The sequence below is a fragment of the Micropterus dolomieu genome, linkage group LG01 (assembly GCF_021292245.1).
Source record: "Micropterus dolomieu isolate WLL.071019.BEF.003 ecotype Adirondacks linkage group LG01, ASM2129224v1, whole genome shotgun sequence".
Taxonomy (NCBI): domain Eukaryota; kingdom Metazoa; phylum Chordata; class Actinopteri; order Centrarchiformes; family Centrarchidae; genus Micropterus; species Micropterus dolomieu.
Genome location: NC_060150.1, coordinates 37333268 through 37348031, shown reverse-complemented (window position 1 = coordinate 37348031; position 14764 = coordinate 37333268). Strand labels below are relative to the sequence as shown.

General features: G+C 40.3%; 1 protein-coding gene across 2 annotated transcripts in view; it reads right to left on the bottom strand.

Moving 5' to 3' along the window:
* Positions 1-3256: 3256 nt before the first annotated feature.
* The window catches only part of plod2 (procollagen-lysine, 2-oxoglutarate 5-dioxygenase 2), a 37353-nt gene continuing 25845 nt past the window's right edge, over positions 3257-14764 (bottom strand). Inside the window, exons 9-20 of one of the 2 annotated variants that reach the window (XM_046068666.1) lie at positions 14448-14573; positions 14218-14339; positions 13431-13535; positions 11579-11704; positions 10782-10923; positions 9965-10027; positions 8608-8721; positions 8235-8300; positions 7938-8042; positions 4636-4782; positions 4319-4444; positions 3257-4176 (exon numbers count right to left, since the gene is read on the bottom strand). In XM_046068666.1, the coding sequence (XP_045924622.1) occupies positions 4021-4176; positions 4319-4444; positions 4636-4782; positions 7938-8042; positions 8235-8300; positions 8608-8721; positions 9965-10027; positions 10782-10923; positions 11579-11704; positions 13431-13535; positions 14218-14339; positions 14448-14573 (1398 nt within the window). In that variant the 3' untranslated portion in view covers positions 3257-4020. The remainder of the gene's footprint in view (positions 4177-4318; positions 4445-4635; positions 4783-7937; positions 8043-8234; positions 8301-8607; positions 8722-9964; positions 10028-10781; positions 10924-11578; positions 11705-13430; positions 13536-14217; positions 14340-14447; positions 14574-14764) is intronic. The other variant, XM_046068675.1, reaches the window with a different exon arrangement.

Here is a 14764-nt window from a genome sequence, read left to right as displayed (position 1 = left end):
CATATTCTCCATCACCCAGCCAGGTTTCAGTAATACCAAATAAATCAATATCATAATCTGATATTAGTTCATTTACTAGTACACCTTTAGAAGAGAGATATCTGATGTTTAAGAGTCCACATTTAACTCTCCTATTCGTTTGCACTATTGCTCTTGTGGTTTTAATTTTTATGAGGTTTTTATTCACAGCTCCTCTTCTGTTTACCTTTTTAAATAATTTCGATGGTCGGGGGGCAGACACCGTCACTATAGGATTTTCACTAAGTAACTCCTGAAATGGAGGAGCAGAGAAGTGTGTTAGACTGCGACTCTGCGTAGGGTTTTGGGTGGGTAACTGCTGAAAAAGAAGGGCAGAGAAGTGTGTTAAACTGCGACTCTGCCTCCTGGTCTCAACTCTGGGTTGTCATGGATTTGGTCCACTAATAAACTTGGCCAGATTTCTAGAAATGAGAGCTGCTCCTTCCCAACTGGGATGGATGCCGTTTCTCCAGATCAGACCAGGTCTTCCCCAGAAAGTCTGCCAATGATCAACAAAGGGTAAAAACGAAAGGAAATTAAACGGGGAAAAACTGGAAATTAGGATAAAATGGAGGAAAATAAAGTAAATTGAAGCTACATGTTTGTAATCTGTTTGTTACATTTACAGTGGTGTGAAAAAGTGTTTGCCTCCTTTTTTGCATGTTTGTCACACTGAAATGTTTCACGACAAAGATAACATAAGTAAACACAAAATGCAGTTTTCAAATGAAGGTTTTTATCATTAAGGGAAAAAAAATCGAAACCGACATGGCCCTGCGTGAAAAAATGATTGCCCCCTAAATCTAATAACTGGTTGGGCCACCCCTAGCAGCAACAATGCAATCAAGCGTTTGAGATAACTGGCAATGAGTCTTTTACAGCGCTGTGGAAGAATTTTGGCCCACTCATCTTTGCAGAATTGTTGTAATTCAGCCACACTGAAGGGTTTTCGAGCCTTACCCGCTTTTTTGAGGTCATGCCACAACATCTCAATCGGATTCAGGTCAGGACTTTGACTAGGCCACTCAAAAGTCTTCATTCTGTTTTTCTTAAGCCATTCAGAGGTGGACTTGCTGGTGTGTTTTGGATCATTGTTCTGCTGCAGAACCCAAGTGCGGTTCAGCTTGAGGTCATGATCAGATGGCTGGACATTCTCCTTCAGGATTTTTTGGTAGACAGGAGAATTCATGGTTCTATTTAACACAGCAAGCCTTCCAGGTCCTGAAGCAGCAAAACAGTCTCAGACCATCACACTACCACCATATTTTACGGTTGGTATGATGTTTCTGAAATGCTGTGTTAATATACTGAACAAAATTATAAATGCAACACTTTTGTTTTTGCCTGTCAAAATCTGTGTTAGGGTGGTCTGCGGTTATGAGGCTGTTTGGATGTACTGCCAAATTCTCTGAAACACCTTTGGAGACTGCTTCTGATCCCGATGATCATGTTTTCACCGTCTTAAAAAGAGAGACAAAAGTAAGGAAGAATATAATAAAAAAAACAAATAAATAAATGGAGTGGGGAGAAGTAGAAGAAAGGCGTGAAGAAACTTAAAGATTGGTTAGACAGTCTGCCAGTAAAAAGCTTTTCCGAGTTCCTTGTGGCATATACCAGGTCAGAAAACTGGTACACGTAGATTAATGCTTTGATCATGACTAGGTAATTGGGTAAATAGTGCTGCAATGGCAAACAAAATATGCTGGAGACTGTTGCTTCTGACTTCCACATAGCACGATTGCCTCCAAACCACGGGCACCAGATATGACCACACATTGATTGGCCTCAGGCACTTGTATTCTCACATCATTGCAAACACTTCATTTAAGACCTTGGTTTAGTCAGGACCAGAGTGTATGCCGCAGTAATGGCTAAATCACTATCTGTCACTGGGCGCCCTGCAGTTAGTGGCACACTTGAATTTACTTTGGTATAGGATCACGTTTCCCATCTCTAGAGCCACTGACCTTAAGCATGGGTATATAAACAAGGGAGTTTTGGGCCTCCTGGTGTGCTAAGCTTTGAGGGTAAAAACATGAACTCCGGAGTTGAATCTTTGTATAATTTAAAAGTGGAAAAGAATACAAAACAACTGGCCATTTAAAATACCTGTTCTGCTTTTGTTCTCCATCTGAGACAGGCTTAAAACAGTTTTCATCATTTCTGCCTTCTGATAAAACCATTCCTGTGAGAACCTGCTCCTTTCGCAGGCATGCAGATTTTCCTGCACGCCTGGCTGAGATCAATGTCACCTTTCAGAGGGGTCTGAACACAGGCCAGACCAGGGGAAATGATGGCCACAAAGGACTCTTTCAGCAGGAGAGCGCCTTTCCCCCATGCTGACCTAAATCCCCTCCTCCTCCTCCCCCACCCCTCTGCCTCATAGCAGCCACTAAGACATTCAGCCTTCATCCAGGCTTCACAGGGAGCAGAAACGTGCACCTAGTCAGGGAGTCAACCCTGCAGGTTAAAAACAGGGGCCTCAGGGGGGAAGGCGTGTCTCCAGAGGCTGTGGGTGCTAAAAGGTAATGAGATTTGATAGTAAGGTGAGCACTTAGATGATGTTTCATAAGTGAAGCACTGATCTAAGGTTGAGATTGTATTTTGTTTCTAGAAGGGACACATGTAGAGGCTCACAGTTCTCTTGTTTATCTGTTTCCAGTACTCAAAAGTTGGATCAGGTTTCATCACTTAGTTTCAGTTCTTCAGTCAAACTGAGTTGATTAAAATGATATTGAGATCTCCTTTCTGAAGTTTTCTGTAGGCCCCACCGTCCATCCTTTCCCCTCTGTTCTGTCATCAGTCTTGCAACCACCATCTATACAACTTACACAAAGTTACATGTATATGTTTACACTCCACCCCTAAGGTAAACTGAACTCCATTTGCACTGATGTACATCATCACACCACACCCAAAACACTTTCGGGGTGCTCCCTGCAGCAGAGCAGTGCCGCAGGCGAGACTAGGCCTGATTATTTCTACATGGGACGTGTTCAGTGGAGAACAATTTGACAGACTTAAAAGATGAATTGATACAGTGATAACACATCTGCAGTGGTGAGTGATCACTTCCAGACATTGCTTTGCGTCTGCCAGAAGAATCAGCAGAGGACTGACTTTCTTGATGTTGAGTATCTGAAGTTACTGTGAAATGTGTTTGTAGAAAAGAGGATGACTGCTGTGTGCACGTTTAATGATGCAGATAATAACCCGAATAACAACTAAGAAAACATTAGATTTTTTCAATAAAGACTTTTATTCAGTTTTGACAATAAGTTAAACAACTTAATTGGAGTTTCAAAATCCATTCACGCACATCTCTCAGCCAAATATTGCAGAAATGTTTTCAGGAAGTCTAATAAATGTTACCAATCTCCAATAAAGAAGGAAGAAAAACAGAATATTGAACTTCATTGAAACTGAATTCATATTGAATCCTGCTGTCTCGATTATCTGATGTGCAAAATTCCAAAAATAGATTTCTTTTTTCACTGGGCACATATCAAACCTTAATTTAATTAAAATAAGAAATGGAATCTGAATTTCAGGGTATAAAAACACGTTAACTTGTACTCCACCATATATTGACATAAATCTTGAATGTAGAAACATGGATTGTTTATAAGCACCAGTATTTTTTGAAGCAATCACAAGTTTTTACAGTATAAATGCGTTCAGTGTCACTTTACCTGAAACACAAATAGATACACAATGGCCATCTGCATGCTAGCAAAGCTAGCAAGACAGTGTTAAATCAGTATTATTATATATCAGTATGTGAAAATCATTACCAGCTACAGTACCAATAATTCCTGGTAGGATGTCGCTTTTGAATTTAAGACAAGTATTTATTCTTTTAAAGCAATTGCTTTGAAATGGAACTGCATCAGCAAAACATCTGGGGGCACAAAAAACGTCAAATGACAAAAAACAAAACAAACATGGCGGAAAAAAGCACAGCAAGGTCAAAAGACTAATTTACAGTATAATGAGATTACTTCAAGGGTCGATGAAGGACACTGCAATGTAGCGAGTGCCGTTGGTAGTGGGCAGGCCTTCGTGGAGATGAGTCAGTCGTCCTGGGTGCATGAAGCTCCAGCCTTTCCTTGGTGAATGTATGGAACAGTTATACCGATGGAAACGGCAACCCCCGCCCTAATTTGAGAGAAGGAAGGTGAGAAAGGAACAAATGGTTATGATTTTTAAAAATATTGATTAATAATCAGGAAATAAATCACAGGTTAACAAGAATATTAGGGAATTGATGTAAGCGGGACAGTTCAGCACAACTCTTTACCTGAAAGTCTGTGTCTTTGTTATTGAGGGCGATGTTGATGGTGAAGGTGGAGGAGTCATGATGGGGTCTCAAGTATGCTTGCCTCTCAGGCGTGTATTTCACCACGAAGTTCATTAGAGCGTAACCCTGTGATGGAGGCACAGAAATACGTCAAGTTAGTCACTGTTAAAGCTCACATTTCGTCAAAGAATGTCTCATAGTGTACATGTGGATCAGGTCCCAAGAAAATAAACCCATCTTCAGTTTTAGATTTTAGGCAAACAGAGGTGGGGTTCACTGTTTATCTTTCTTTTATTTCCCCACGAGGTCACACTAACCTTAGTGTAGTAGCCAGAGAAAACCTTTAACGTGACGGGTGAAATGAACTCTCGGATGAAGTGTAGCCACTCTTTCTCAAAGCCGATTTGCTTCATGTGAATGTCGTCCGTCGGCACGGTCTCGTAGCCGCCGGCGATCCGCTTGTCCTGAGAAAAAGGGGAGAAAATAAAGCACACTGCAGTGTGATTAACGACGGAACAAATGACCCACTATCCTCGATGTGTGTGACCACAGATTTCAAAGTGATGATGTGTGTGTGTGTGTGTGTGCCTTTTAAAACCGCAGGCTGTGCTGTTGTCTGCCTTCATGAGGCTTAATGACCCATCCAGCTCAGCCTTTTTCCAAACACAGTTAGTCAGAGTATCTGTACACATTTAGTCTACCAGGCAAACTTTTGGCCACGTTAATTACCAATTTCAAACTACATAAAACAGGCCACATTGAATAAAACACCATAAAATCAAAAAAACATCATAAGGCAAGGCAGGTTTATTTGTATAGCACATTTTAACAACAAGGTAATTCAAAGTGCTTTACATAAAACATAAAAGCAACAGGGAAATATAAAAAAGTTTAAAAGCAAAATAAAATATAATAAATGTTACAGTTTTACAATCAGGGTTAAAAGAGTTAAATGGATAAAAGCAATGATAAAAAGCTTAAAACAAAGAAAAAGAAAACAGGATAGTAAAAGTTGCAGTGCAGTGTAAGTTATCAATAAAAAGAAAAATCTTATATATTTAATTAAAAGCAATGGTAAAAAGAAAAGTCTTCTGTTTCAGCAGACCTGCAGTTATCTGGGAGTTTGTTCCAAATAAACGGAGCATAATAACTGAACGCTGCTTCTCCTTGTTTAGTTTTGACTCTGGGGACAGAAAGCAGACCTGTCCCAGACGACCTGAGAGGTCTGGATGGTTCGTAACGAAGCAGAAGATCAGAAATGTATTTTGGCCCTAAACCTAATTAGCTAATTAGCCGTGTGTTAGCATGCTCTTGTCCGCTGTTTTGGGTCCACGGTAAAGTGGTGTCATTCCCACATAATCCATTCACTTCCACATTCACTTCTAACCTGTGGATCTTGGTTTCCAGCACAGTAATTTTCTGTAGACGTTTGTTGAAGTCGTCCGTGGAGAAGGGGGGCATCTTGTTGCTAATTACCATTAGCTATAGCTCCAGTCACTGCAGTACAGGCTAGTGCTATTGATAGGCCTAACACTAAGATAATAAAAGGTTTTAAAGTATGGCAAGAGCCTACTTTATCTGACAGTCCCAGTGATTTAAAAGTATCCAAGAGCTGCTGATTTCTAGCAGGGAAAAAAAAGAGAGTTTAAGCAAAAGAATGCAAGGAGAGGCAAGAGCAAGCAGCAAAGCGTCTGCACTGTAAGAAAGCAGGAAGTTAACCATTTATTTGGTTATATTTAAATAATGGACCTGAAGAGGATGGTAATAAAATTAAGCATATGTGTACAAGTACCCTGAGCATTGTGTCCGGGTGCAAAATTGTGTGTCCTAAAAAAAATGACTCCATACATCTGGCTACCATTTGAACCCCCTCGCCTCCAAAGGGTGTGAAAGGTAGCTTGAAAGCATCCGCTCACCCAGCCATCAAAGACAACAAAGACATGGCTGTTACAATAAAGTTTACAAGGCAACGTCCATGTCTTTCTCTTGGTGTCTGGGTTTAATTACAACACACACTCAACAAACACTTAACCACACAACGGGATACTGAAAGCTTCATCTTTACTATGATAATTATCTAACTCAGGCAATTTAAAAGTTGTGAACGTTTTTGTTATGCATACTGAATAAATTACAGCAAATGGCTTCTTGTGAAGGTTTGAAAATTAGCCCTGGTGCCGCCAACTGTGCTGACTGTGTGCAACCATTGCTGGAAATGATATGTAGTAGACAGGCAACCAACTGTCACAAACTGTCGGTAGGTAGGTGTTATTTAGTGCTATAATAATTAGTCTATTGAGCATGAAAGGGCAACAGTTTGAAACACAAAGCTTCAGGTGATCAAATGAAAATGCCAAAAATTAGAGAGCGTTTTTCAATGTCATTATTAACAATAAGACTAAAGAGCTGGTGGTGGATCTAAGGAGAGCAAAGGCACCAGTGACCCCTGTTTCCATCCAGTGGGAGTGCACATTGATAATAAACTGGACTGGGCCGAGAACACTCAAGCCCTCTACAAGAAGGGCCAAAGCCTTCTCTATTTTCTGAGGAGGCTGAGGTCCTTCAACATCGGCAGGACGATGCTGAGGATGTTTTATGAGTCTGTAGTGGCCAGTGATATCCTGTTTGCTGTTGCAGGCTGGGGCAGCAGGCTGAGGGTAGCAGACGCTAACAGACTCAACAAACTGATCCACAAGGCCAGTGACGTTGTGGGGGTGGAGCTGGCTCTATGGTGGAGCCGGTGGTGTCAGAGAGGAGGATTCTGTCCAAACTACATGTCATCTTGGACCTCCCCCAAAATGCACCACAGAGAGCCACAGGAAGTCATTCCTGCCTGTGGCCGTCAAACTTTATAACTCCTCCCTTTAAGTGTCTGACAGTTAGTCAGTTATTAAACTAGTCCATATTATCTATTTTTATTTAACTAATATTAAATTTTTTTTATAAATTTTTAATAATTAATGTGCTATATTCTCTGCTGCTATTTATTCACTAGTCCTTTTTGGTTCACCATAATAATTCTTAATAATGTAAATATTGTAAATACCCACACTCCTTTATATTTGTCTTTATATTTTATATTTATACTCTTATATTTATATACTCTTTATCTGTCTACCTTTGACAAGTGTGCAATTGTGACAAAAGAATTTCCCCTCGGGGATCAATAAAGTATTTCTGATTCTGAACTCAATCTCTTCTTACACACTAAACCAAGATGGGGAACATATACCAACTAAACATCATAATATTAGCGTTGTCACTGTGAGCATGTTAGCATATCAGTGTTAGCTTAGCTCAAAGCACAGCTGTGACTAAGCATAGCCTCACAGAGCCGCTACCAAGTCTGTAAACTCGTAGTTTAACTGTTGTTCAGACTTCAGACAGAATCAGCAACTGGAAGAGGACAATTTTAGCTCTCCCAACGTGTGATGAGCATTTTTTACTTATTTTTATTTTATTTTATAGATGAAACTAATTAATTGAAAATAATAATAATTTGCAGCCATAATATTAATAATTTGCAGCCATAATATTATTCTTTACAAATTCTTGCCCTTACAAAGATGTGTGAACATAACCACAGAAAGTTTAGTGAACCTGAACTAACAGGACTGACCTCATGTCTGCCTCCAGACCAGGAACCGAGGTGCTCCATCTCCTCAACTATTTCATCACAGGCCTTCTCTGAGAATACTGGGAACCAGAACACATCTGGACAAGGCTGCAACACATACACATAGACAAACAGATATCTTGACTCACACCTTCTCACTGAAGTAACTGTAAGGTGACACCCAGATATGTTAAAAACAGATGTAGGGATTCCTGTGCGACATTATGTCATTCTTTCATCGTCTCTGTCTGTATCTGTATCTTCAGCACATGCAGATACACACATACTGCAAATACAAACCTCCTCCAAGAAGTTTTCAGTGAAAATCCGAGTGTAGTTTTGGTGGATATACTTCTCCTTCCAGTCCTGCAAGGAGGAAAAACTTTGGATTAGTGGCCATTTTGGAATGTTTGCTGACCTGCATACCTCACAGTGCTAATCCCCTCTCCCACAGGGCTGGTCCCAGCGTGCCAAATAAAGTAAATCACAAAGCCTCACCAGTCAAAAGTTTTATCACAAAAATAATTATTTCAAAATTGTCTCACATCTGTAATCCTTCCATTATGGCTAATAACCGTTACAGGTGGCTGCTGTTTATTTCAGCTATTCAGAAAAATTTATTTTTTGTGGGTTTTTGTTTTGTGAAGAATAATGAGAAATCATAACGACTTACCACGGGGTTTTCAAATAACTGCCACAAGTCGTTGTTATAATGAGAAATGTTATAATTGGCTGTGGAAATGAGCCTCCCAAAGTCGTGACGGTTTGTTATGTACATGAAGAGTCCCTGCGGCAAATGGGGAAAAAGTTCAGTCAGTTTCACAAAAGCTCGTGTTGAAGTGTCTCTAATGTCTCACAGGAAGGATTTCTAAGAGATCCATATCTACATGACCATAATACATGCACAGTTACAGTACGTAGGCACACTGCAGATTATAATTATGGTAACTGTTTATGACTTGAACACTCATAAATGGTTACTGGCATAAAAACTGACAAAGTGTTACTTGTGGCAAACTACTTCAAGCTTCATTTGCACCAAAACAAATATAAGGTATGATTCAAGTGTGTTTTAATACAGTGAAATCAATTATGTTGAACTTGGATAGAGACACAGATGCCAAATAAATAATCTAAGATTATTTATGGGTGGTGGGCTGCAGGATGTTGGTGGGGTGGGAACAGGACAGGTTGGGGCAGTGAGGTGAGAGGAGTGGGAGAACAGGAACAGAGGGGTGCTGGGCAGCTTGGGTCAAAGCAAATCCAGGAATGATATTCCCTCTACAGTGAAGCACAGGGAGGACGTTGTATAGGGGTGGATTTGGACTCACTATCAGACTAGGCTTTCTGGAGGACAAGAGATGACGAATTAGAAATGGTTTGGCAGTTTCCTGGTGTTAGGTTCCAAATTAGTAATCTACAAAATGATCTTGTGAAAGCTGTGATTTGGACCAGGTGGCTTACATGAGTGAAAAGACATATTGTTGGAGCCTAGTCTGAGAATAGTCAGTGTGTTTAGAGGGAGCAGCTGGTTATGTGTGTTTTCTGTAAGGTTTGGCTGTTCGGGGTAAAGCATCAGGACAGGGGACTTGCATGTGGACTGACTCTCCAACCTTCTTTTTCCTCTTTGATCTCCTCTTGGACAGAAAACAGGCCTTTCTCTCTCTATAGCTTAGACAGATACGTAATTTTGAACCTAAACTCAAGCAAAATGTCAACATCTATTTCCAAAGAGTTGCCAGACATCCTGATTTCTTATGTGATGATACAGGCAGCAACGTAATATTGAAATATTGTTTTTTATCTGGAATAATAATTGATAATGCTCAAATAAATTCAAATGAGAATACATTGTTTTACTTTATTAAAAACCTGCACATTTACAGACTTCGCAATGCCAAGAAATCCTCAATCAAATCAGGCACAAGTCTTGTGAAAGAGCATCTGAAATAAGCTCGGAATGGCTTCAGAGTGCTAACCCAGTGGAAATGGATGTTTCAAAAAGCAGAATAATCAAAACAAATGGAAACCTTTGGGGGCCTGAGCATATGGAATGATTCCGGAGAAGGGGAGTCTTTTTCCCTGTGACTGGTCTAAAATAAAGGAGAAGCATCATGTAAATATAATAGCACAAATTACTGTTACAGAATAAGAGACAAGGGGACAGTTGAAATATAACTGTCACATACAGAGCCACTCAGGAGGAGAGGAAATGCGCCTGCATGAAAAAGGAGCAAGGTTCCCTCTGAAGCTGATGTTTTTTTATTTTGTGGGTTAACATGGTAGGAATGCATGCTGGGGGAAAAGGCCAAGCGATCCAAAAGTTCATCGAGTTGGATCAGGCATGCTAGTTGTTTAGTTTAGAGCACAGGTGACATGTCAGTGACGTAAAACACAGCTGCATGAACAGTTTACGTGGAAAGAAAAACCCATGACAAACGAGACAACTTTCGTCAGAGAGCCAGCCAGGCATTGCAACGGGTTGCACTGTCTGTGGTCATATGACAATGAGGGCAAGAGAAAGTGAAGGATGATGGGATACAAGTGGAGCATAGAACCGTAAAGCACCATAGAGCGACCATAAACAGAGGAGGTTCATGCCTTGATGACAGACAAAGACATTTCAAACAGCTTGTACTTGCCAGTCTTTGGTTTCCGTTGAGCTGTTGACTTTTATTAGGGTTAAGATTCATTGTATTTTTAAACTATTAAGACTGATTTCTAGCATAAATTTCCCTTACAGTGGCTACACCCTGAAGCAGACACATTTTTAAACTATAAAAATATCTTCACAATATCTTTACGACGAGAGATGAATTCCTAAAGATGGAGGTTGAGAATTCTTACCATTTCTCTGGCATTTCTACACAAAGCCATATCTGGGTCTAGTTTCTCCAGAACAAAGTAGTTCCTCTCTTTCAGTTCATTTCTCAAGGTACTGCCCTTGACAAGGTATACATGTGCCATGAAAGGAATGTTCCACAAACCCCTAGAAACAACAAGAGAAAGGAAGTGCTCATTTTGCGGTAACCGTTCAAATTTATTGCAGGTGTGTTGCAGGAATTGTTAGAGAACGTACTGGTGAACTACATGGTAAAAATAAGGCAGTGTGTCGTGGTAAAGGATGTCCTCATTTGGTGATGATTTCATAGCAGTTAATTACACTTGCACTACGGTTTTTGTCTTGGAGGTTTGTGAAGTCTTCAGATCCCAACCCTCTCCACCCACGCACCCTGACCAACCAGTAGGAGATTCCTCACTGTCTCCTTCTATACAGTTCCACGGGTGATTAAATCTGTGTTTCTACTGTGGTGGGTGAATTGCGGCATCTGGTTGCCATTTCAACTTATTTTTAAACACATAAAAAAGTGAATCAGTCAGAGAAGGAGTGAATTTGACTACAGCTTTTTTCCCCCACGCCTCAGGCATTGATACCCAGTTCTAAATCACTGCTCAGGTTGATTGTGGCTTTAATGACTATTCCCATGTGTATTCTAGGATGCAGCTCATAATAAAGACACCTTAAGAGTCTTGTTTATGTCTGAACATGGACGAGAACTGTTTCCGCACAATAAGATGCTGTGTGTGAACCATAAACATGCAAAGCCATTGCTGTGTGTACCCTTATTGCACTTGTGACTTACACACGTTTTCTCTGCACAATGTCGACATAATCTTCAGAGCGAGCATAGTAACCATCCAGGCTCAAGGCTCCCCAGAAGTTGGACCACAGCTTGCTGTGACGAGTGACAAGGGGACCAATTATTTTTCTGTAGAGAAGAGGCAGAGTGGGGAGATGGTAATTCTGTTAGACTCGGTGACATCTCACAGACAGCCATTCACCTAATGTATGGGTCTCTTAGTGGTAAAACCAGCATGCCGCATCGAGAAGATCAACCTCTGTGGAAAGATATGATCACTGCAAAGTCACTAACACAAGTGCATAATGCAAACCAGACCCATACACCATACTGGATTCAGATTAGTAAAACAGTTTGATGCAGCAGGCTGTTTTTCTAAACTGGAATCTGGTCTATTTCTTTGAATTTGCATGAAATACAGTAACAGGAATTTTCCACTGCTGTTGTTTTAGTCTTACAAACCACAATTAAAGGGATTTTCACTATTATATAAAATAAACTGGGCAGACCTAAAATAATTGAGCCATAAATCATAGTGTTGGCTGATATGTATGCACTACAGCAGTGGTTCTCAAACTGGGGGGGGTGTACATCCACTTCAGGGGAAATATGGATGTTGAGCAGACCCTAAAGTTGCATGGATATGATTCATGTGGTGACAAACAAGTGCTCTGATGCTAGCAAGGCATTTTACTAACCTGAATCTTGTTTTTTTCAATCGGCTGTATTGTTAATGATTGATAAAAATTAAATCCACTTTTGCTGGGGTGGGGAGGGCATGAATGTTGTTTGGCTTCTAAAGGGGGATGTGACAGAAAAAGTTTAAGAACCAGTGCACTAGGGCTGAAACGATTCATCAATTTGAATAATTTGATTACTAAAAAGCTTCGATTGAAATTCTTTGCATGTCATCGATGCTTTGTTTAATCTATATAACCATGTACAGCGCACTGTTTCGCACGAATAATTATTACTGTTGCACAACGCGCTTACACTGTGGAACTGAAGACGACAAGATTTTATTGCGCGGATTGCATAGTGGAGGAAGAGAGAGAAAATAACAGGGGAACGAAGAGACAGAAATCTGAGCAGAAAGCACCCAGTCAACGCATCGAATCCGCGGAGCTGACCTGAAAAAAGGTAACGGTAACCTAAGTATTTAACATAAATCATTATTGCTAGTTGAGATGAAGACTAGCAAAGGTAAGCCACAATTGTCACTTGAACATACAGTATATAAAATGTGCATTTGTTGTTATTGTTCTCAAACTGGTTAGTCCGTCCAGAGTTTATTTCTTATCAGATTACTCGATGAATTGATGAAATAATCTGTAGAATACTTGATTACCAAAATAATCGTTGCAGCCCTTCACTGCACTACAGTATACTAATGCTATCTTATTCGTTAAGATAGATTGGCATTTTCCTCAGACAACTTCAGGGCCGGCAGAGAATTCTCATGCGGTCTTTAAATATCCTAGAAGGGCTTTTACTTTGCATGCCTCCAACAGGTCACAATACCATGCCGCTGCCACAGTGACATCTATTTTGTGGGAAGGTTTCTTCACAGTCATGAGCAGCAGATGGGAGAAAGAGTTTGCATGTTTGTTTTTTGTATAATGCAAAGTGGCACTTCAGGGTTAGTGCAATAGACTCTTTCACTGTTTCCATATGGCCAGGCAAAAACAGGAAGCCAGAATGGCTTATTTTTAAACTTTCATTCACACAGCTGTAATGTTCCTGTGGTTTTGCCACTTGAGGGATAAATTCAACGGTTCAACAAACACAGCAACTACAAGGGAGGCTTGTAGAATGGGTTCCAGTGTGGCTTCTATTCCAGTAACTACATCATTACCTGTTCTGCTCAATGAGGAGCATCAGTGTCTGCCTGTTGGTGAGCATCACATCTGAATCAATGCTGAAGTAGTAGTCACATGTGGCATCCTTACGGCAAAGATCCCTAATGACATACAAAACACAGACAAGGCAGAGAAAGTAGTGCTTATTCAATCCAGAGCTTATTACAGTCAATGAAGTACTTGGAAGTAATCACGGAGTCAGACTCTCACTGACTGTCTTTAAGCTTCCAGTGCATAATGTGATTTTAGGAAGATTAGAGACTGCTAATAAACCCTAGACTTCTTCATTATAGGGCTGTCCTGACCAGTGCTTTTAGGCCTGCTGTGCTTTTGATAGAATATCTGTGGTTCACAGATTGAATTATCACTGTGACAACAGACTTACTTTACTTAACACTGACCAATAAAAGGGAGTATCCAAATAGGAGGAATCAAAAGGAATAAAAATTCTGTATGCTCTAGCCTAGAAAAGACACATTATCTGGAATGTGAGAGAGCTATATATGCATTAAACATTTTGTTTGAAATATACAACAGGGGGCTAAGGAGGACCATCATAACCACTGGGGAAATAATACATTAACATTATTGCTCAACATACAAGGACTGTTTAATAAGATCAAAATCATGCAAGCACTATTATGAGGTTTAAAAGTAACCAGCAAGTCTTCCTTTAGGCTACGATTAATCTGGGCCAAAAACACCATCATCTGGTTTCATAAATTTTGTTCTTCAAACCACAAGTTCTGAGAGATGATAGCTTTAGAGAAGAGGCACACATACATGCCCATGTTCCTGGCCTCTCCTTGGCTCAAATTTTCTTCTGGTCCCACAACCTTGAAACTGCTGAACACATTTCGGTTCTCTTCCCAGAACTTCTGGATGTGCTTCTCGTGGTAAACCTCCTGAGGAGGGAGCCAATATTAATGGATTAGAAGTCACATATAAGGGGCCATACGTGGTAGAGATCTACTATAGAAGAAAACCTAGCTGCAGCTCCAGCACACACTCACATTGTTGTGGACAAAAAGTTTCAGTTTATCCTTGGGGTAATCGAAGGTCAGCAGCCGCTGGAAGAATTCAGGAAGAAACGGAGTTGGCTGCTCAATGAACACTCCAACCAACACATTTGGATACTCCTGTTTAGATTATAGGAGAGACAAATTAGAACTATTTTAAACAAACGGGCTTAGTTATGGAACACTGTTTAACATAAATCACGGATGATTTTAACATTTCATGTCAGACATAAGCAAACAACGAAGTTGCTACAGATGGTGTCTGAGACAGCATTCTCTTTGCTTTAACGTCACTTACTTGCTCTTAATTA